Source organism: Alosa pseudoharengus, unplaced genomic scaffold (assembly GCF_046254945.1).
Source record: "Alosa pseudoharengus isolate Yale_2024_CS ecotype anadromous, Long Island Sound unplaced genomic scaffold, YU_APseudo_1.1 YU_APseudo_1.1_scf_24, whole genome shotgun sequence".
NCBI classification, from domain to species: domain Eukaryota; kingdom Metazoa; phylum Chordata; class Actinopteri; order Clupeiformes; family Clupeidae; genus Alosa; species Alosa pseudoharengus.
Window position 1 is genome coordinate 24736756 of NW_027468689.1, and position 23818 is coordinate 24760573.

Genomic DNA, 23818 nt, shown 5'->3' on the forward strand with positions numbered 1-23818 from the left:
TACTGTGACATTCCTCTGCCTGTCAAAGTGTGGTCAGTAGCCTATCATCACGACATTAACCAATAACCATACATTCATATCTAACTTGTTTCATTTGGTAGACATGAAGGACACTTTCAATGGATCACAGTGGCTCTGATGATGGAGGTGGTACAGTCTGCCCCTGAGAGTTTCACCAACACGTTTAGGAAGAAGACTCCCCTTCCTCTGGTCCAGCTGGTCGAGGAAGTCAGGAGGAATACAAATGTTCCACATCATCTTTTGGAGACCAGTAGGCTAAACAAACCCATTTACCTGTACAAAAACACTTAAAGCACGATCTGTTATCTAAGCTAGCTAAATAAATGAATAGCCTACTTACAGATTGTTATGATGGAATATCATAGCCTAACGTTACTCAGGTAATGTTCCTATTGTGTCTGTTTTACAGAGATCTTTACCAAACTCAAAAACAACAGTTTAATTCAAGCAGAGCCCTCAGAAGTACATTTTAGTGGGTTTGAATTGGGGAAGGATTACAAGCAGGTGTTGGTAAGTGACCTTTAAATTAAATAGATGCACATAATTCAGCCTATTGTTATATAGGTAAGTTCCAATGCTATTTCTAAGCATTTTTCACTGCAGCAAGATAATTCTCTCTTGGCAGAAAGTTATCAACATTTCCTCTGAAGTCATAGATATTCACATCATTCCAACTCAAACAAAATATTTTCAGACAGCGTACACAAAACAGGTACTGTGATATCCATACTGCTCCAGTAGTCATTGTGTTGATGTATCTGTGGCACAGTCATTGTTACTTTTCAGAAGTATTGTTTAGCATGTCTTTTCTTTACTTAATGTATATTTTTTTCCAGTATCGCTTGGTTCCGGGGCTTTCCTATACAATAAAGCTTAACTTCTTCCCCGATGAGTGGCGGTACTTCTACGACTGCATTCGCATTCACTGCAAGGTCAGAATTGAATTCTTAGTTGAGGCTTTGTCGAACATCTGTCTTTGTGTTACTGTAAGTTACAAGTCTAATTTCCATGCTGATTGTGGTGTTAATTTTGTTGAAATGTGCTGATTGTATTGTTGATCCTCACAGATTTGTTATCTTGTTTAAACATCTGTAACCCATATTATACACTTGTGTCGTTAGTAGTTGGTTTCAATTCCAGTAGGCTATGCTTCTCTGTTTTCATGATGTAGATTCAGACCCTTATGCAGATAGGCATTTTTTCCAGAATGAAGAAAATGTACTGGTACCTGTCCATGCCTATCCTGTGATTGATGACCTGGACATCCCATCATATATCAGCCTGCCAGCTGTACCCCTGGGCCAAAGGTGAGGACATTCTCACCTGTGTGTGTGTGTGTGTGTGTGTGTGTGTGTGTGTGTGTTAGATGAGAGAGAGAGATGCATATAGAGACAGATAGAGAGAAAGAAAAGGTTGAGAGAGAGGTTGAATAGTGACTGTGCATGTATACAATTTGCAGATTATGTTTCATGTTCTTCAAACAGGTTATTGTATTTTGTATGATTTAGTTAAGCTAAGGATTCATCCAATTTATTGTGCTGGTTTGGAAAGTCAAGGACGCCTGTGTCTAGCATGATTGCGTTATGGTCAGGCTCAATCTGATTTATCATGTAGTTTGTGGGGATAAACACGCCAGTGTGCTGTGCCTGCAGACATCTATATTTTGTATTACTAGATCTACACAGTCACCTCCATTGCACTTGTGTAATTTCCCTGGCCAGCTTCTGACATCAACCACTCTGACCTGTTTCTGCTCTGTGTGTGCTTTGCACATTGTGTTTATATAACACATGATGAAGGCCATTAGGTGAATTGTTGCCATCCTGTGCCAAGCATAATTTAAGATTCAGCAAAGCTTGGAGATGATGTTTTATTTTTATGATGCTGAATGATCATAAATATATTTCCTGTGGAGCTTTATTCTCCGAGCTTGACGTTTCACAATGTAAACTTGATATACGGAAAGTCACACAAGCAACAATGTTTTTTCCAGGTAACAGGCTGTGAATATCTCTTCCTAATAATCTTTGATTATGCTAACGGTTCCGTTGTTGAGTACTGTCATGTCTATTCAGGCAACATTTAATTGTAAAATACTATCTCACATGTTATGTGTTATTGTTATGTACTTCAGGTAAAACCATATATTGTATACACGTTGTAACCCAACTGCAGCTTTAGGCAACTGCATTTGAAAGTTTAACCTAAGTGTTGATAATGTTGTGTTTTTGTTTTGACTTTTGGGGTTGTCTTGTGACATACGGTATTTATCTCATGTTGTCTTGACTTTGTCTTGTGTCCTAAAGCTGTGGTTTTGTCTTTTGTCTGTTTCTCCAGTGTAGACCATGTGATCCCACTTAGCTGCAGCTGCCCAGTTGACTTTGAGTTCCAGGTCTACTGTCTCCAGCCCAGTGGGGCTTTCTCCATACAGCCTCTCTCAGGTGCACAACAACACGATCATAGTTTTGTAATGTTAGGTACATATTTTACACCAAACAGTCTAAACAGATTAATTCTTTAATTCCATCAGACAGTTGTTTATTGGTAGGACTAATGTGTCTGCTGTGTGGCTGTCAGAATTTCATATCCATACTGGTTCTAAATATCTCTGCAACATGTGGCCCTCCAAAAAAACAAACATTTGTAACAGTTGTCACCTCTGTACTCTTGAAGCAGTTATTTAAAGAAGTGACAGAATTTTCCAAATGCTCAACTGACACGCTGATACAAAGCAGTTCTTTGCTTGTAGAGCTTCCTGGAAAAAGGATGCTCTCTGCCACAGATTTTTCTCAGGCTGAATTTCTTTTCCATGTGGATAAATGCTAATTTAAGCCTGTGTTTATGGTAGTCCCCTGTCTTTCAGTATTTCACATTGAGTATCTGTGACAGCCTGCCCTGCAGTGGTGTAGTGTTTGCCTGCATTGCTACAGCTGAAATAGAAGTGTAGTGTAAATATGATTATATCTGTGTGCGTGTGTGTGCGTGTGTGTATGTGTATGTGTGCCTGTATGTGTTTACTGAAGGAGTCATCCCAGCCAGAGGCGTAGCCGATGTAACCGTGACATTCACACCTTTCCAGTATGGCACAGCCCAGGTCACTGTTCAGGTGGTCATCTCCCAGTTCAACTCCAGGCCTTACGTGTGCACCCTCAGTGGCCGCTGTCTGCCCAACCTGGCTCTCAGGTGAGCGTCTGTTAGCTCAAGGAGATGTTTTTACAAAATGGAGCCTCCATACTTTCATGTCATAACAACTCCGCTCCATAGAAAGTTACGGGCAGCCTGTAGTCTGTAAACTGTTTTGATGAGGGAGTCTTCCTATGTGACTTTGACATCCTGTCCCCATGATAACATGACAGCACAGATTTACATTACAGACGGCTGAGGCTTAGGGTTTAAAATTGGCACCCGCCGCTCGCCAAATGTGAGTAAAAATCTGCATTGGCAAGTGAAATAAATTAGATCATTCTTTAGGCAGTTTGCTGACTGACTGTCAGCACCACCACAGAGTTCATACAGACTTTGTCTATATGACATAAGTTGGTAAACTACGTTTTGCAGTGAGGCTGAAGTGTAAAAGGGAAGGCCAAGTCAAAAGCTGCCGAGAGTTATTGGGTGTAGATCTGCACTATGGGAGATTATTGGACCACATGTGACCTCGCAAGTATGTTTCTCTTATCTGATCAACCACTAACCACTAACCACATGCTGTCAGGGTTTGCTGTAAACTTGGGACGAACAGGGCAAAGCTGTGGTTGGCGTCCGACGTGAAACAAAGGCGAAACGATTTTTGAGTGCTTGAAATCCCGCTGTTCCCCTGGAAAGCAAACACAGGCAGCGATAAAGTGGATTGCAAACAATGTCGGAGATTGTAAGACAATCAATCTCTCGAAAGCACATCCGTGTATGTCTGTATGTCTTGAAATGACACAAGGAATAAGAATGTACAATAAATATGTCTTGGAGGTTGGTTTCAAAACAGGATGTGTTCAAAGCTTGATGTGTTCAAAAAGGATTGTTGGCTGTCTTATTTACACTTTGTGCTTACTAGAAATGACTAGCAAAATATGACAGACTCCAGGCTCCAGTCCTCTCGTTTCTTTACATGCCATCAAAAATCGCAGTTGAGTGTAGACACAATGAAATCAATATTATCTGCATTACTTCAAAACCGTCATGTAATATCTGTGGAGACCATTTTTGGAATCCATTTATCCTTAGATAAGGTGATACGTGTACGACAACACAATGTGAGACATGCCACGTAAGGATATATCAACATCACTGTTAGGACATGAAATCAAAGTAGCCAAACAAGAGAAAAAATCCTTTGTTTATTGTGGCCTCTATCTTGAGTTACATTCTCTAGTAAAAGCCCATCAACATGTCAAGTTGTCCTAATGTTTTCTCGCTTACATAAATTCACAAGCATAAATAAAATTGCCAATTAAGCAATGTTGGCAGCATAGCATTCTTCCCATGAGAACATTTCAAACCACGGTGATGGATGATCCATTATAATGAGGAAAGTCCCAGTCTACTTCCTCCCTGCAGCCTAACAAGGAAGTTAATGTGTTACCCATGATTTGACTATCAACTGATATCAAAGTGATACCTATGCATGGAAACCTAAAAATCCCAGAATCTTTTTTTTTTTTTTTTTTTTTAAATGCTCATAAATGCTTTAGATGTGCAGGGTACAACTGGCAAGTAAATGGGGGTATGATTTATTGATAATTCAAGCCAGATACACAGGTAGCGTCAATCTAGGGTGCTTTACTTTGGCAGCCTGACCTGCGAAATGGCCAATAAAAGTTGATAAGCAATAAACTGCTGCTGTTGGAAGTATGTTATACAGTGATGAGGGACTATTAATGTCTATGCATGAATCAATTCATGGCATTGTTAGAGAGTACAGTATATCACTGTGTTCATAGTACTACCAGTTTAGATGTCATTTTTGTTTTCAAAATTCGAAACTGTAGCGCAGATGTGTCTTGCACATAACAGTACTGATTTCCACGCCTTGTGATTTTGTAAAGAAAACGTAGAACAGTTCATTTGAGAGAATGTGTTGAATCATAATTGAGGTTAAAATTAAGATCTCGTCTTTCCGTGTTGCCCCAGTCAACAGAACAGCCATGGTGATGAGCCGCCGTATGATCCGAAAGGCCCCACTTGTTTATCAATGGCCACCAGGCCTAAACTCAGAGCAACCCGTCCCCAGGTGAAAATTAAGGTACAGGTATATATTGTATAATACTTTATTCATATTTTCTTTTGTATCCACATTATCTGTATAGTGGCTTGGGTACAGTGTTTTGGATTCAATATCTGTATTCACTCAGTTATAGTATTATAAAGCATTCTGGAGAGTCATTTTTATTATTTGTATTATTAATGTATGGCTTTGTATAAAAACATTGTATTTATTATTTGCTTGTTAATTTGCTTGTGTATTTGCATTTTTTTAGGAACAGAAGAAAGCTGAGGCTCCATATCAGAAGAGTCCGATAGATGTCCGGACACCTGCAGGAGTAGCCAAGCTTCTCATGAAACCGCAAGATAAACTGACCGCCAAAGAGCTCCGAGAAGGTCTGGTTTGTTAACAATTTTTTAGTAGAAGATAAATCAGTGAATGCTATAGACTAGAGTTCATATTGTATTGCATTGAAATACTTTATTACCTCAAGTTGTACAGTATGTGACATTTAGTTTGAAGTGTTTAATGCGAGGAGTATATTTTAAATGGGGCTTCAGAAAATGTTTTGTTTATTTAACATGTCACAGTTTTCTTATATGCAGTGGTGAGTTACAGTTTGCTTTGCTTTTTTTCCAGCCATGTCTTACACAAGAGTGGAACACAAGAGCCGACAGGTGAAAGAGGCTCTCTTTGAGAACCAAATCAAACAGGATGTGCAGGAGGAAAGAGCCAATCGTCTGAGATGGTTTGTGAATAGTAACACATTCATAAAACATACTGATGCTTGCATATCTGCTTTCTGATTTATTGCTGTTGGTTTGTTGGTAATGCTAATGGCATTACTTACACAGGCAAGTTCATCTCGGGAAGGATCCACTTTCAACAGAGGCCAGGGTTAAGATTCTGGAAGAGAGGAAGTGTGCAGCAAGCGAATACAAGGTAAAAAAAAAAAGGTTACTTCTGTCTCCAAATATAACCCACTTTTGTATGGTGATTCAGATCTTAATGGGAAGATGCACTGTATCTATCGCAGAGTTGTTTATCTAAACATAAAAGGCATATTTTCCCGCACAAACCAAATCAGTGGGTTATTCTTGTAGGCCTACTTAAAAACCATTAGTGATAACCAGTTACGTTGACGTCAGTGCCACCATCTGCTCTAGATTGTACTCTCCGATAAGTCTCAGCTCGGCCTGAAGTTTTTCATGAGTGATTTATTCCCACTGAATCCTGTTGCTTCCCTTTTTGTTTATTACCTTCTGAAAAGTCTGTCAGCGAACTAGGAATGGTGCATTGTTTTTTGTGTGGTCGTTGCGCAAGCCGGTAGACGTTTGACAGGCTGTTCACGGGAACACTCGCCAGCACTTCCTCTCCTGAGTCCTGTTCTCTGTCTGTTTATCTTGTACATTTACTCACTTCATATTTTATGAGAAGCCATTCTGTTTTTTTTTGGTGAGATGCTCAGCCAGACGTTTCGCCATTGAACAAACTTATCCTGAGGAGATTTGCTTTCTGCGGAATCAGAATCCTGGGGTGCAGCCAAACCCCCCCACCCCCCCACCCTCCAACCCGCAGCACGCGCTTACAGCTGTTTCTCTGTCCCCGTTGTGTAGATCAAGAAGGGAGAGCTGAATGACCCGGACGACTTCGCCAGGACTCAGACGAAAGTCTCCACGAGGCGGGCGGTTCGCAACGTTGGCCAGGTAGAGGAAGTGTGGTATTGTTCCTGTCCCCATGTCACCTCCATCCCCTGGTCAGTGACAGTCTGACCATGAGAGTGTCTGATGATCAAAGAAATGGCGAGCTCTACCACTTGCGGGGACTCTTGGGCCTTTTTTAGTGAACCCCAAGCTAACCTCTACCTCTCTGATAGCATTGTGAGATCATAGTTCACATCATAAGGGAATTTGTATGAACTTTTGTACCAGAGATAATATCTGTTCCTAAGTGAGTTTAGTGTGTATGTATGGCTGTCATACCTGGATACCACATATCACTAAAAATCTATATGTACTTCATTCCAGCTGCCAGACTGTGTTCCCAAATTCCACACATTCTTTGGGAGCCATCTTGAGATCAGGCAGAGAGCTCTCAGAACCTTCCAGCAGGCAGCCCGCAAGGTATGCCCACACTAGGCTGCACCATTTAATCACCAGGCCAAGGTATGCCCACACTAGGCTGCACCATTTCATCACCAGGCCAAGGTATGCCCACACTAGGCTGCACCATTTCATCACCAGGCCAAGGTATGCCCACACTAGGCTGCACCATTTCATCCCCAGGCCAGACATCTCAGTTCTGCATCGTTTGATGATGTGTATGTATTGAGGAGATTACATTGGAAGAAAATGAATGAATACATTGAATTAGATTAATTAATTAATAGAATACCAGATAATGTCTAGAAATGACCTCCAAATAATCTTGATTCATCGTCAAATTTATCCGTAGTAGTTGTGGACCTATATATTTGGTTAGCTACTGTAGATAGTAATTTGCATAGGCATGAATGTGTGAATGTGAATGTTGAATGAATGTTATTTGTTATATCATTGCTTCCCATACTTTTAGATTACCTTACGTTGCAGAATGGACAGAAGGCTTGCATGTATAAGGCAACCGATGGAGAGCATGGATAACCCATCTAAAGGATCAATCAATCTGAACGGTAAGACTAAATTAGAGCCAGTGACTGGGAAGGCCTCAGTAGCTACAGTAGGGGAAATAAGTATTGACCTCATCAACATTTTCATAAATAAATATGCTATTCACATGAAATTGTCACCAGACATTATAAACTCACAAATGGAGCATAGCGTTAGTTCAGGCAGGCCACGGAGTCACGCCCAGCAACTTGATCAGCTGATCACTCGCTTTTATATTGGTGGACATCATTCAGGGCGCCCTTTTTAATCTGCTGTAGCCTGCATACTCTGCTGCTTTCTCTGCAAGATAGATAGATAGATAGATAGATAGATAGATAGATAGATAGATAGATAGATACTTTATTGATCCTTAGGGGAAATTCAAGGTCACAGTAGCATACAGACAACATACACACACACATTCACTAACAGCAGAAAAAGTAATTAAAAGTATATAATATAAAAAACACAACTAAGCAATAAGGACTGTAGAAGATAAAGAATATACTAAATATACTAAAATACAAATTATACTAAATAAAACTTAATCTAAATCAATTCTAAAAAACAGTATCCACATAGTGGGTGATTAATCAATCAGGTGCGCTTGCAATGACTGAAGCAGGGACTGAGCCTGTGGTTCTCAGTGCATAAGGTAAGGCAAGGTGCTCTTTGTGAATGAGTGTCATGGTGATGGTGCAAATGAGTAAGTCAAACAGTGCAACAGTGCAAGAATAAAGTCTATATATCTATGTATAAATAACTATATTAAGAAAGGTATAAGTGTGGTCACAGTTCGGCTGTGGCATGGAGGGAGGGGTTGTGCATATGTGCTAATAAAGCACGCAAACAGTGAGGCAGAAGACAATGGTAAAGTGGCTAGTGGACAGACAATTCAAGACATGGAGGTGGTGAAGAGGCAGACAGACTATGCGGAGAAGTCTATTTCTCCTCTTCCCTTAAGTGATACATTGAACAGTTAAATGGCCCTGGGGATGAATGACTTCCTCAGTCTGTTGTGCAAGACAGTGAGCGAAGTCTCCAGCTGATCAGGCTCTTCTGCTTAACAATAGTGCTGTGGAGTGGATGACACTTATTGTCCAAGATGTTGATCAGTTTGTTCAGGGTCCTTTTATCAGATATTGAAGTGATACACTCCAGTTCAGCTCCCACTACAGAGCCAGCTTTCCTTACCAGCCTGTCAATTCGCCCCGCATCCTTCTTCTTTGTGCTTCCTCCCCAACACACTACTGCATAGAAGAGGACGCTGGCAACAACAGACTGGTAGAACATCCTGAGGAGCTTGCCGCACACATTGAAGTCTGACGAACTGTGGTCGCTCCGTCAGGTAATCTGTGATCCAGGTTACCAGGTGAGCGTCCACACCCATCTGCAAGAGCTTGTCTCCCAGTCTGAGGGGTTGGATGGTGTTAAAAGCACTTGAGAAATCAAAGAACATGATTCTCACAGCACTTTTCCCCTTGTCCAGGTGAGAATGTGTCCTGTGTAGAAGATAAGTGATGGCATCGTCCACGCCCACTTTCTCCTGGTATGCAAACTGTAACGGGTCTATTGCATGGCGTACCTGGGGTCTGAGCATACCTAAGACGAGTCGCTCCATTGTCTTCATCACATGTGATGTTAGAGAGACAGGTCTGTAGTCATTAAGCTCACTAGGATGTGGCTTTTTAGGGACAGGGGTGAGACATGATTGACATGACTTAGATTGAAGGTGTGCTTCAGTGGCTCCCCCAGGTCAACAGCACAGGCCTTGAGTAGCCTTGGACACAGTCTGTCAGGCCCCGCTGCCTTTCTCGTGTTCAGTTTCTTTAGTTTAGCGCTCACTTGTTTTCCTGTGATGATGGGGGGTGTAAGGGGAGGGGAGGGGAGGGGGAGGGGTGCATCCGGGATCTGTGTGTCTGATGGCTGTTGACTGAGGTCGTTGTCGCCTCATTGTTCGTGATCGCCGTGTGGGGGAGGGGTGCAATATCCAGTGATGGTGGGGGTACGATAGCCTGTGATGGTGGAGGTGAGTGTTGCACTGGTATTGAGGGGGTGTGGGGGTGGGGGCTTGGGGATGACCACCTCGATGTCCCTGTCAAGGCTGCCAGAGTCGTGGACGCCTCAGCAGGCACAGGGCATGAGGTGGTGATGGTTTAGGTTGTTGGGCGTGAGGTGGTGATGGTTTAGGTCGTTGGGCGTGAGGTGGTGATGGTTTAGGTCGTTGGGTGTCACCAGGATGCAGAGCTGGAGAGACTGGGAGGCTGAGAGGTGGGGATAGGGCAGGCACGCAAACAAGAGCCGTGTCTGAGTCTGCAGGGGGTGGTGGACAGACCACTCCCATTGGAGCTGGAGCAGGGCAGTCAAACCTGTTGTAGAAGTGGTTCAACTGGTTTGCCCTGTCCAGGTCCCCCTCCACAGAGCTGCTGCTCTTCTTCAGGCCAGTTATAATTTCCATGCCGTCCCATGACTCCTTCATGTTGTTTTCCTGCAACTTCTGTTCCACCTTCCTTCTGTAGTCCTTCAAGCCTTTTTGATGTCTGGTCTATTCTGTACCCTATGGGGGGGGGGGGGGGGGGTATCTTGCTGCTCTCTCTGCCCAAGGCTTTCCATGTTTGCACATGGAAGGGCAGGGGGCTCCCAGAACAGAACCATACCACCAAATGAAACATTATGCATTACGAATAGAAATCAACCTTCTTGACAAAGGACAAAGTGGTCCTGACTGAAATATAAAGAATTGACAACATTAAAGTCCATAAGTTAAGTTATGTGCAATAAAGTGAAATGAGACAGGAAAAAAGTGTTAAACACACTAAGACACCAAGGCGAGGAAGGGCAGACATCTTCCAGTTAGCACCATTGGGGTCATTGGGAAAGAAACATCACTCCATCATCAATTGGCCACATGCAGGAGGTCCTCGCAAGATTTCTGACCGGTGAGTCAGAAGGATAGTCAGAAGAGTAGCCCAAGAGCCAAGGACCACTCACTCCAGAAAAGCTCCAGAAAGACTTGGAGACAGCAGGTACAATTGTTACATATAAAAAAAATAGGCAATGCACAACACTGCCATGGCCTGCACGCTCACCCCACCAGACTCCATTACTGAGGAAAAGGCATGTCGAAGCTCGTTTAAAGTTTGCTACACAACATTTGGACAAGCCTGTGATTAAACGATTTGGCTGAAGAAATGGCACTGCACTGAACTTTTTGAAGAAGAAATGGCACTGCACATCACCCTAAAAATACTATATCATTAGTGAGGTTTGGAGATGGAAGCATCGTGGTGTGGGGCTGTTTTTCATCTCATGGTACTGGCAGACTTCATACAGTTGTAGGAACGGACATTTTTTTGTGGGAGATTCTTGCCATCCACCAGGATGATGAGAATGAGACGTACTGTAGGTGGACCTTCCAGCAGGACAACAATCCAAAGCATACAGCTAAGGACACTCTCAATTGGTTTCAGAGAAAGAAAGGCCCTGACTTAAATCCAATGGAAAATTTGTGGAAGGAACTAAAGATCAGGATTCCACAAGAGGGTCCCCCGGAATCTTCAAGATTTAAAGACAATTTGTTTAGAAAAATGGGCCAAATTCGCACCTGAATACTGCGACTGATTAGTTTATTCATACATGAAATGTCTTGAAGCTGTCATTACAAACAAAGTCTTTTCCACAAAATATTTAAGAAATTTCAGTTGGTGCGTTCAATACTTTTCTCCTGTGTCATTCCACTTTATTACACATAACTTTATTTATGGACTTTAGGGCCAATCTCAATTTTCTGTTTTACCCCTTCCCCTTCCCCTATCCCTTCATCTTACCCCTAGCCCTTGTCCCTCGAAACCGAGTGGCAAGACATAGGGGTGAAGAATATTCCCCTTGGAAATGAGCCAACCATAAGGGAGAGCTGGATGATTGAAACACTTGAATTAACGTAATTTACATTTGTCACTAGCAACCTGTCTTCTGTCAAATAGGCTATCATTGCATTTTCAGCTCGGAATAAAACCGTTCAGGAATTATTTCAACAGCAGAACGTGCCTATGTTCGTTCGCAGCATACCTTCTGGTCCGGGTGAATGAAACAGGGATGGGGGACAAAATAAACATGCAGTTTGCTATGTAAACATCCCACAACTCCTTCGATATTTTACAATAATATCCAAATGGTCGTTACTTGACATCAGAAGCAATCGCTACCTGTAATAGCCTATGCGAGGAGTCGGCAGCAGTAGGCTATGCATTATGCAGCATTTATATCAGACGAGCGGTAAAAAAGTTCAGCGAATTTAGCTGCTGTTGGACTTTACATTTCTGACATGGTATGCTGCCAATAGGCCTTTATCACGGCGGCCCACAGGCAGCTGAAGCAGGGCTGTTCACTTCCTGTTGGCAGGCAAACCACAGGTGTTCCTAAAGACATTAACGAGGCCTCTGGTTGAAGTAACTGTGGCCGAATCTGACACTTAATTAGAAACACAGGAACAGGGCTGTTCACTTCCTACTTCGGCTGCCGTGATAAAGGCTTATTCGCGGGGTAGACATGGAAATATGTAAAATGCGAGACATTCGCGCAAATAATGATGTGCTGTTAACATTCACAAAACATCGATTTTTGAAAACTTCCTCGTGAAGAACAGGACCTTCAATATATGGTCACAAGATTGAATGCAACATAAAACAATTACCATTTTAATTTTATAATCCTTATTAATGCCAACATTTCATGTCAATGAATCTCTCTGTGTGCTTATTTTTCCGGTGTGAGCAGTGTATGTTGGGTATTTCTTTAACCCCTCGGTTTCAAGTAAGCTCCCGATCTTGCTTGGTTTTAAGGGGTATCTACCCCTTGCCCTTATCCCTACCCCTCGATCGAAATGAGAATTGAGATAGCCCTTCGTCTCACGTGCACGCGCAAAGCTATGGGGAAGGGGAAGGGGTAAAATAGAGAATTGAGATTGGCCCTTAATGTTTGGATTACTTTATATGTGTGGATTTCTTGAATTAATACCAAAGTCTGGTGAAAATTTAATGTGAATAGCCTTATTGGAAATATATTTACTGAAAGAAATGTTGACACTTATTTCCCCCTCTGTAATTCTGCAACTGATTAAATAATTATTCTAACAGCAACCCCAAGCTCACAGTGACGTGTCTGGTGTTTATTTGTCAGAGATGGAGGATGTGTCCAGTCCTGAGAAGATGACCTCAGACATGGACCTGGCAGCCCCCTCACCCGGAGACCAGGAGACCACAGATGACCTTGTAAGTGCTAACACAGATCACAGAGATACTCAAAAGATGAGGAGAGATGATATTAATATTAATATTTGTTTAATTGGCCTTGATCAGCTTAATGTGCGCTTGATATGATCTGTTCCAAAACCATTCTGTGGTAATGTGTTTCCCCTCATCTGCCACAGAATGTGAGTACAAATGGACCAGTTCATGTAAAGGTGTCAGAGGTCAAGATTACGACACAGGCCCCCACTGTTGAGCTGAAGGTAGACCCCCCCCCCCCCACCATTACCACAGCTGCTAGTGATCTGAATGCAGTGTTGTGCAACTGAGATTCTGTCCTGATAAGGTCATAATGTTAATGGTATTTGTGTTTGTGTTTATCTGTTTCGGTTTACAAAGGCAGAGGTTTCTAAGCAGAATGAGCATGTCCCACGCTTGGAGACTGCAGTCAGTGACATTCCCCTAGCGCTTACCAAACCTGCCAAGGTGACTTTCTCTGTCTCTCTTTCTATCTCTCTCTCTCTCTCTCTCTCCTTTCCTCTCTGTCCTCCATAAACACGCAGACCAACGCACACACCCACACACACACACACACACACACACACGCACACACATGGACGCACGCATGTGCACACATATCAGATGAATGAGGGTAAACTTGCAGTGAACAAACTGACAGAGTACAAATACTCTGTGTACTTTATTTTTTCTTCTTCAGTTACACAGATGAGGGATGAATGTAGATAATGTACTGAGTATGACAGAATTACTGTATCAGGATATTACAGTTATCACAATTGCTAAAACTAAACCTCATTCTTTGAAGTACAGCACTAAATGTAGCACATGCTACAAAAAAATCAGTCTGTGCCATTGATGATTTATCAACTGAGCACCAGATAAGAGTGTAGCCTAAAGATGAGATGTTTGTAACTACATACCGATGCTAGAGATTTTGTAGATTGTGCTACAAAACTATCAACCTCTGTAGCACTAATGTTATGAGCAAAAAACATTAGCGTACAACCCTGCCTGAACCAAATGCTGAATTGCCTGAACACATATATTGATCACTCTTTTGGCAGAACTATAAACCAGTTTTCACACTTGCTGATCTCATTTAGTCTGTTTGCAAAACTCTAAACACATTGTCATGCAATAAAACACATTTTGCACTGTGATGCACTTGTGATGCATAATAGTAACCACATGTGGCAAAAAAAGTAAACACGAAGAAAGCACAGATGGCATAAGTTAAACATGACTCGAAATGATCACACTTGTTTCAAATGATGTGACACAACCAACCAACATTTCAGAGTGCAAACAAGTTGCTGAACACTCCAAGTGAGAAACATTCGGTGAGGCGTTTAGAGCACATTGTAGGCTGTAGACTGTAATTTTCCTCTCATTTAAATTAGATTAGATTTGATTAGATTAGATTAGATTAGATTCAACGTCAATGTCATTGTGCAGAGTACAAGTACAGAGACAACAAAATGCATTTTGTGTCTAACCAGAAATGCAAAAAAGCAGAAAAAGTGCAATGTGATATACAAAGTAGGTGGTGCATAGACAGGACTGAAAGTACTGAAAATTGTATTTTCCTTTTACAATACTTTATTTTTTGTGAATGTGCAGTAAATTCTGAATCCACTGAGTTATGATGATTTGGAGATGCAACATGTATTTACTGTGTTGTGCATTTCTCCAGGAGATATAGGCTCTGAACACTGGGTTGTTGCGATTTTTTCATGTAGTGTGTAATGACTGCTCAGTAGTGTTTTCATTTTGACTGCTGTGTGAAGACATTGTTTGGTTTTGAGCACAGGTAAAACTTGAGGTTTTGAGGTGATTGTTTGATTTTTGTGTCAGGTTTTGTGAGTGTAGTTTGAGAATGAGGGTTTGTGTTGGAAAATATTGGAAGGTTCCAAAAAAAGTGAAAAAAAAAAGTGTATTATCGTGGTCCAAGTATCGTGACACGGGATGTTAACAGCTCTGCATTGCTCAGGCAGTCAGCCTCCGGTATGGATCTGACCTGGATGAGCTACTGTAGAATAACAGCTAGCAGTTGATAGGTGAAAGCAAATGGTGAGGAGGCTCCAAAAAATGTGTTCCAAAATGTTTAGTGTGAACGTAACGTTCAAGCTGCATATAGAACATTGAGAGGACCCAAAACATATCCTACTTGTTTGATCAATATCGCATTATTTTCTAGGGTTTTCATGAATGATCAAAATAAAAACTATAAATCGATTCTGCGTTATTTGTTCTTCTTTTTTATAATGCCGTACGCCTAGTATCTTGTGAGATCTAGGGCTGACAAAAAAACATCCGGGGCTATAGCCCCGAACGCCCAGGCCTAACGGTGCTATTGCGAATCCTCACAACTCTACTCAGACCAGACTCAGACATGCCATGAGTTACAGAATTGTTACAGGTCAAATCAAAACATTTAAATCCAGTCTGCATCGCTCTGTGGAAACAGAAGCTTGGCTTGGTGTAACTGTTTAGCATTTCACAATATGGGATTTCTAAGCAGCTGGCGCTCACATTGTTCGCTGGTGACCCCATTACCCCTTGAGCTTCTGCGATCGGCCTTTGAACGGCACAGTCCAGTCCCAGAGCGGTCTGTCGTCTGTGTGGGATCCAGCAAAGCATGCTCAGACAGTTAAGTCAGCTATCTTTAGCTCACTGTGTTTATGCAATTCCTCTTTTTTCACTTTCCCATCGGTGACAGCCATAAATATTCCATCCCTGCCGAGTTCAAGGTCCCCACTTTAATGACCGTTGCATAAACACAACTCATTTTAAAGAGCTGTCTTCCGTCTGTCTCCTACGGCCACGGTTGTTGTCTCTTAGCTACCAGGGAGATGAGCGTGTTGCCGCCTTGCCTCAATCACCCGTAGGCCTACTCAGTAGCAGGAATGTGGAGAAGAGCATTGATGAAGTTTTAATGTCATCCTTAGCCATATGGCCTCCCGAAACGCAGTGTAAACATGAGTAAATGTGTAAAGTAAATGTGCATCGTGAAAGTTGATGTCCACTCACGGTTCACCACTTTCCCCAGCAAAGTGCTAGGATGGTCTGACCGCAGTTGTACTTAACTGTGCGGAGATGGCCATTGAGTGCTTGTTGAGTTGACAGATTGTTGTCGTTAAAAGTTCCTTGTTAACAGTTAAGTGGCCGATTATTTATTTATTTATTTTGAGTGTTGCAGAGTTGTCCAATGTCGGACATGTAATTGGAGATGTGTAGTGCATAATGTTGAAGGCCCTGAGCCAAGAAGATAGCCAGACTTTCAAAGGGACATTTGTTTGGTTGTTTAGCTTCCATTACGTCCAAACGTGCTTCACCTTCCCATAGGAGGACAAGCGGCCTCCAGTGGCCCCCAGACGCCCCCCCTCCTGCCCCGAGCCCGACTCGGAGGAGGAGAGGGAGAAGGAGCAGAGGAGGCGAGAGGAGAAGAGGAAGAGGCGCGAGGAGAGGAAGAGGCGGCAGAGGAGGAGAGAGGAGAAGAAGAGAGAGGAGGAGAACAGAGAAGAGAAGAGGAATGAGGAAGAGAAGGGCGAAGCGATGGCTGACATCATCCATCTGTCCTTCGCCGCCCCGGGTGGCCTGATGGAACCCCCTCCTGCTCACCCCCTCCGCATCTTTGTAAGGCACATGAGCACCATAGGACATCTTTATTACATTTAATGTAAATACATACGCAAACATTCCACAGTAGTAGTAACAGTACACATTGTTGGTGTATTATATAGTGTTTGGCATTAGCGTGACTTATATTTCCCTTATGTTGTGTTCATTGCCTCACACATATTTGAAATATGTTTTGAAATACGTTTTTTATGTCACTTTTTTTTTTTCATTATGTTTTTTGGGAAGTGAACCATTGTCTATGTAATATTGTCTGATTTTCATGTATCTGAAAATAGTTTTAAAGCGTCATTCACTGCATCATGGGATAGGATGGACATTGTGTTAACGTCCAGCCCCCGTGTCGTCCCCTCCCTCTGTGTAGAACCCCTGCCCTGGTCTGCATGCCTACCGGCCGAGCCTGAACTATATGGAGAATGACCTGGAGTTCCACCTCTGCCCGCTGCCCAGGTACACCGTCTCCAAAGGCAACGTCCCAGGCGTCCACACGGTGGGAACTCAGAAGGATTTTCTGGATCGGACGGTGAGCTGCCCTCACAGGTCATAATACATCTGCTCCAGCGAGAGGCCATAAAATACTAACAGCAACTGTCACTGTAGTAACAGCAACTGTGGCTATGACTGTGTTGATATGATAGAGTTAGTTTAACTCGTAAATTGCAGTGACCCAAATAGACAATACATTTCAATGTTTTTGGTCACCAGAAGTTTAGTTCTAACCAAGTAATTTCATATCCATCCAGATGTATTTCACTATAAAGTCAGTGAAACTAATTTCACTCAATTGTATTAATTTATGTTCAGTTTTTATAGCATTGTGCTATCCGGTTGTTACTGTAAGTGCGACATCACAGGCCCAACAGCTTTTTCGTCAAAAAATGTTTACTAGCGCAGCCAGCCGGTTTTCACAACCTGTAAACCTTGTCACCATCACCTCCATTTTAGTGAGGGTAAAACAGAATTGATTGGCTCTAACAGAGCAGTTACTGTAGCTGTGCAGCCAGATGATATAATCAAGTGAAACACCCAAGCCTCCGTAAAGTAATAGGATTTTATTAGGTGGAGCGGCTCTGAGAGCAGTTGGACACAGACAAACAATTATCAGCACATTATTGCATCATGACTGAACAACCGGATTGCAAATGACTTAGTGTCTCTAATGCTCTCCAAGAAAGCCCTCCAACTTTTGATGACAACACACAATGCATTAAATTACAATACAGACAACACATTTGTACTTGACAGTACTTAACTCACATTTTTACAATAACTGTGGTTTGGTTTGTTTAATTGCAGAATGTTATCCGCGGGGTCATGACCTGGAAGAAATTCTCTGAAACAGCCTTGTCTATCCTGTCCAGCAGCTCAACCCTCACCAGCAACTGGGCTCCTCACATGTAAGGCTAGCTAATTGAGAATAACAGCCAATCTGAAGCCCTGGGGGGGTATTCCAAGTATGTGGTTTAGTGACAAACCTGGGGAAGTTAACTCAGAGTAAGTGGTAAACCTCCTAATAGCAGAGCTGTATGGCTTCATGCACCTAACAAAACAATGCCATAGGGCTATTGTTGTAGGAAGTTTACAACTTACTCTGAGTTAACTTACCCAGGTTTGTCACTAAACCACATACTTGGAATACCCACCTGTATGTGCACTACCAAAGCTGTCCAATCCTTCAGGGTGTCGTGTCTTTACTTACGCCACTGTTACCATGCTGTGGCCATGCCCAGTGTCACACAATGAATCCTCTGGGGGTGGGAGGGAATGTTTCTGTAGCTGAGCTGAGCTGAGCTGAGCTGTGGAAGGCATTAGCAGTGGCCAGAACCCCCCCACCCCCAATGGCATGGTGTCCCAGGTAGCACAGATGTGTATGTGTAATGTTCCACTTGTAAAGTGCTATGAATGGAAGCAATTGATGAAAGGTCATGGTAAAAGTGCTTCTGTTATCCCTAAGAGGTTGTCACGAGTCAAACACGTAACTTTCTGAAGGTCACCTTTACGTCATTCCTAGTTATGGGCCAGAAGGTTGAGTCAAGAGGCTAATGGTGGACTAATGGTTTTAGTGCTGCACTGGGACAAAGCTGTACCACACAAGTTGAATAAAACTTCTGCAAGACTCGGTAGCACTATCTGCACGGAGGTAAAGTCTGTTTTGAACTGGTCACTTTAGATCTTCACTTGGCCAAAGAAGTGAGGGTTTAGATTCAGTCAGCCCACACACCACTCCCTCAGTGGAAAATTGTCTTTCATATCTGTGTGTGCCTATAAGCACCTCCATGCTATACATCAATTTTATCATGACACAGGTTGCGTACAATGTCAGTATATGGTGGAGGTTGCATTGTATATTGCCTGCTATCTGAGGGAGTTGTTGAGAGCATGTTTGTTTTCCACTTAAAGGTCAGACCCCTTGAACGATGCCCTTTTGCCACCCCAAGCTCCGTCATCTCTTAACGACCTCCCTGAGGAGATAAGGGCAGAAGTCCAGGATGGACAGTAAGCACACATCCATGTGTCATATTCAGTGTATGATTGTTGACCCTTGACCCTTGACCATTGATTAAGTTCTTAAGACAGATAAGTGTGTGAGGTGTGTGTGTTCGTGTTGTGTGTTTGTACACCCTATAGATAGCATGCACATTAATACATTAATACATTAATACATTAATACGGCCTTGAAATGGCCTTTGAGATGAGACTCCTCAGTGCCTCTTCATCCTCTTATCTGTTGTGTATGGATTGGTGTGTTTGTGTGTAAGAGTGTGTGTGTGTGTGTGTGTGTGTATAAGTGTGTGAACGTGTTATCTATAACTGTCCATGATGTGTTTCTCAGAACCGAAGGTGAGGACGTGACCCTCACCCCCGACATGGTGCGTGCCCAGTTTCCCCTCCTGGAGAGCCAGGACGCTGCTAAAGAGGGTGCCAGAACGGACAGGTACAGTAGGCCCCCCGTCAGGCGGTACTGGGTGGGGTGACCACTGATTCTGCAGAGACCATGGAGGCCCATGGAGGTCCACTACATCACTCCCACTTAAGTAAAGGGAATTCTCCTGTGCGAAGCTTGGGATGAATTTTGAGATGCAAAACTGGGCTGGCAAGTGTTCCTGATAGATAACCATTTGCTTATGGTCAAGGAGTAATGGAATGGAACGCTTTGGTTTTGAACAAGATCAAGTGAGTTCAGTTAAGCTTTTGTTACCCTTTCTAGCGTTCAAAACACATAAAATGTGTGAGGTTGAGGGTAGAGATGCACCAATTGATCGGCTGGTGACTGGAATTGGCCGATTTTCATGTGATCGGCCATGACCGGTGACTGGACAGTCAGTCTGATATATGCCGATATTTATGCCGGTCAAATGCACTCGTGCGCCACACTTGAAACAGTATCACCCAGCTGACTTTGCAGAGTTTGAAGAAGCTAGCAAAGGCCAACACTCAGGGCTGGATGTACAAAGAGGGCAAGTTTTTCAATGCGCAGAAAGCAAACGCTGTGCTTTACCATATTGTGTGGAATTTACTAAGATGTCACTTCATTATGTAAACAACGCTCATTACTGCCCTTCCCTACCCCCTCTGCAACGCTAATTGTGTACCCACAGCTGAACCACAGCGCAGTTGAATGGAGTTAACCAATTGCGACATTAAAGAGAATCAAAGTGTAGTGATCATACATGATAATAAAATGTCAGCAAGCAGCGACATACAGAGTAGGCCTAGTAGTTCTATTAAAAAAAAAAAACTATTTACTGCACGTAGTCTAGGGCTATGACTTAATACCCTAGTGTAGCAGATTGGGAAGTAGATGTTGTGAACATGACAGATATGAAAGTGAACATATGATATTAGAAAGACAAACAAAAGTTAAAGTTGCTTTTGACGTAACCTGCCCTACAATGAAGAAAACTGATGCTCTGAATACTGATTCAGCTGTCTCTGAAAGTTTCTCTAATTGACGCATTTAACTGGAATTTGGATTACACCTGCTTTTAACAGGTGGACGTTTTTTTCACCGCAAAATAGACATGCACTGTTTTCATACATATAAGTAACACCTCAATTAACACTTTCTATGAAGGTTGTATTTATAACGCCCTATGAATGCATTCATAATGTTTTATAAGGTGTCTATAAAGCATTGTAATGCTCATTATTACCATCTATATGTATTCACAAGTCATCATAACCAACTTCATGATGCATTATGACAACTAATTATGAATGATTATAATTTTAATCTGAATAATGCATTATAAATATGTCAAGATCTGCCGACTCACTTGTCAGTTTTATGATGCATCATAACTACTTCTCTCTGCTAAATGCGTATAGTGATGCATAAAGAGTTTTGACTTCTACTGTAGTCCTATATATCTATAGCTATAATAATATGTAATAAAGTTATAATAATTTATACATCTCCCTACAGCACACAATTATAAACAGCTATGCAATATCATAAGTGTTATTTGTCAGCTCTAAGTAAAGTGACAAGAATTTGACCCTATCATTAACAGATATAAGTTCACTGAGTAATTAAAGGGTGCAATGAACTAAGTACCGAGTCTGCCATCTTTACTCCATATGCACAATATTATAAATTACTATGTTAATGTCATAGGTGTTATTTGTCAGCTTTAGGTAAAGTAGAGCAAATGATATATATATATATATATATATTATAGAAATAGATATAAGATCATTATAAACAAATATGAGGCAAAATGAAATGAGAGCCTGAACATAAAGACAAAAGGAATGCATTTAGTTCACTTTATTTTCATTTAAACCAACACACATAATTATCAATGCTCTGAGCACATTACACAAACACAAGTGGCACGGCATGGTCCTATATTTTGTGGTGGTGGTTATTTTTGGAATAAAACTCACAATGCCACTGAAATCTATCTTATGAAAGATCGTTCGAATCAAAATAGACCTTTGGTTTAAATTAAAATAAAGTGAACTAAATGCATTCCTTTTGTCTTTATGTCCAGGCTCTCATTTCATTGTGCCTCATATTTGCTTATAATGATCTTATATCTATTTATAACAACACCTCATTTGCTCTACTTTACCTAAAGCTGACAAATAACACCTATGACATTAACATAGTAATTTATAATATTGTGCATTTGGGGTAAAGATGGCAGACTCAGTACTTAGTTCATTGCACCCTTTCATTATTCAATGAACTTATATCTGTTAATAATAGGGTCATATTCTTGTCACTTTACTTAGAGCTGACAAATAACACTTACGATATTGCATAGCTGTTTATAATTGTGTGCTGTAGGGAGATGTATAAATTATTATAACTTTATTACATTTACTTATAGCTATAGATATATAGGACTACAGTAGAAGTCAAAACTCTTTATGCATCACTATACGTATTTAGCAGGGAGAAGTAGTTATGATGCATCATAAAACTGACAAGTGAGTCGGCAGATCTTGACATATTTATAATGCATTATTCAGATTAAAATTATAATCATTCATAAATAGCTGTCATAATGCATCATGAAGTTGGTTATGATGACTTGTGAATATATATAGATGGTAATAATGAGCGTTACAATGCTTTATAGACACCTTATAAAACATTATGAATGCATTCATAGGGCGTTATAAATACAACCTTCATAGAAAGTGTTACCATCAAGGGCTAGTAGCACTTCTCCCCTGTGTTTGTGTGATACTCCCACTCCCCTTGCCCTCCCATTAATGAATATGAAAATATGGCAAAATATGTTACTTTTTTTTTTTTAGTTGGATATTGGGGTGGTTTTTACTTTTACAACTGGGCTGTCTCTCTGTTCTCTCAGCTGTCGGAGTGAAAACAGGACTCAGAGCATGCCGTCGTCCACGGTCCCAATATCCAGGTAAGTCGTGCCGTGCGCCGCCTCTGATACATGCAGGTTGCAGCTGTTATACACTGCACCAAACTTTTACCAACCCAAGGTTTCTATCAATGTTATCAGTCCAGTTCATGGTCTCCTGCAAATCCACCAGCCTCAAGCTACTGTATTCACTAAGAACAGCATGTCTTTTTTCCATGTAAACAAAAGTTTATAAGTATTACACTCTTTTGATCCCGTTAGGGAAATTTGGTCTCTGCATTTATCCCAATCCGTGAATTAGTAAAACACACTCAGCACACAGTGTGGTGAAACACACACTAATCCCGGCGCAGTGAGCTGCCTGCAACAACAGCGGTGCTCGGGGAGCAGTGAGGGGTTAGGTGCCTTGCTCAAGGGCACTTCAGCCGCTTCCTACTGGTCGGGGTTCGAACCGGCAACCCTCCGGTTCCAAGTCCGAAGCGTTAACCAGTAGGCCACGGCTGCCCGAATTTTTTCTTTTCTGTCATTTCTGACAGAGGTGACTCCAGAGGTCTCTTATGCTGCTGCGCATTGAAAAATGCTGTCCTTTCCCATACAACTCTGAGAACATATCTGCGTGAGATGGCTTGGCAAGGCTTTGTTCTGAGAGGCTGCTTATTTATCAGTCAATTGTTTTGTTTTGAGAGAATGTTCCTCAGTGTTGCTTGTGTGTTGACAGACAACTGTGGGAGCAGCTGCTGTGTTGTTCTGCGCGGTCTCAGTCCAATCAGCTGGGCCGTAAGGTGAGGTCCCGCCTCAGCCACCTCCAGACCAAGAACTCCTCCAGCGCCCCGGAGGACAAATAGCCCCGCTTTGTGCCCTTAATGTACCTCCATGAGTGGAGCAGATGCCCCAAGCACTGCACTAGATTAAATTACATTTGCTTTTGTAAAGACGCTCACTTAGATTATTCATGATTCAAATGGTTAGAGCATCATTCACAGTGGGAATATCATTCAAGAGAGGAGGGGTGGGTGAGTTAGGTTGGATTAACAACAGTTTTAGGATGTCCAAACACTCTCATATGCACATAATATCAACCAATAAATGTTTGAAAGATATGGTGTTTTTGCATGTTATTATTGAGTATGTCCAACTGAAGCATGTCTGGACCACTCGGTGGTTCAGTAGAGACTATGGAGTACAACACCATAGTGTTTCTCC

At 42.0% G+C, this 23818-nt stretch overlaps 1 protein-coding gene across 1 annotated transcript; it reads left to right on the top strand.

The window, feature by feature from the left end:
• Positions 1 to 105: 105 nt before the first annotated feature.
• cfap221 (cilia and flagella associated protein 221) lies at positions 106 to 23676 on the top strand. The gene is made up of 24 exons (XM_076302711.1): positions 106 to 271; positions 431 to 531; positions 647 to 733; positions 858 to 953; positions 1228 to 1328; positions 2359 to 2462; positions 3045 to 3204; positions 5146 to 5257; positions 5493 to 5613; positions 5858 to 5966; positions 6073 to 6160; positions 6835 to 6924; positions 7246 to 7341; positions 7793 to 7889; positions 13045 to 13136; positions 13295 to 13375; positions 13512 to 13598; positions 16479 to 16769; positions 17137 to 17295; positions 18069 to 18169; positions 19173 to 19268; positions 19606 to 19707; positions 22601 to 22657; positions 23334 to 23676. The coding sequence occupies exons 1-24, from the start codon at positions 139 to 141 to the stop codon at positions 23458 to 23460; spliced, it is 2688 nt and encodes an 895-aa protein (XP_076158826.1). The 5' UTR covers positions 106 to 138; the 3' UTR covers positions 23461 to 23676.
• Positions 23677 to 23818: the final 142 nt, after the last annotated feature.

Excerpts from the sequence above, each read along its gene's own strand:
- cfap221 (XM_076302711.1), top strand. The coding sequence starts at position 139 with ATGATGGAGGTGGTACAGTCTGCCCCTGAGAGTTTCACCAACACGTTT. Across the intron at positions 7,890-13,044 it reads AGGATCAATCAATCTGAACG|AGATGGAGGATGTGTCCAGT; the intron begins GTAAGACTAAAT and ends TTTATTTGTCAG. Across the intron at positions 19,708-22,600 it reads GAGGGTGCCAGAACGGACAG|CTGTCGGAGTGAAAACAGGA; the intron begins GTACAGTAGGCC and ends CTGTTCTCTCAG.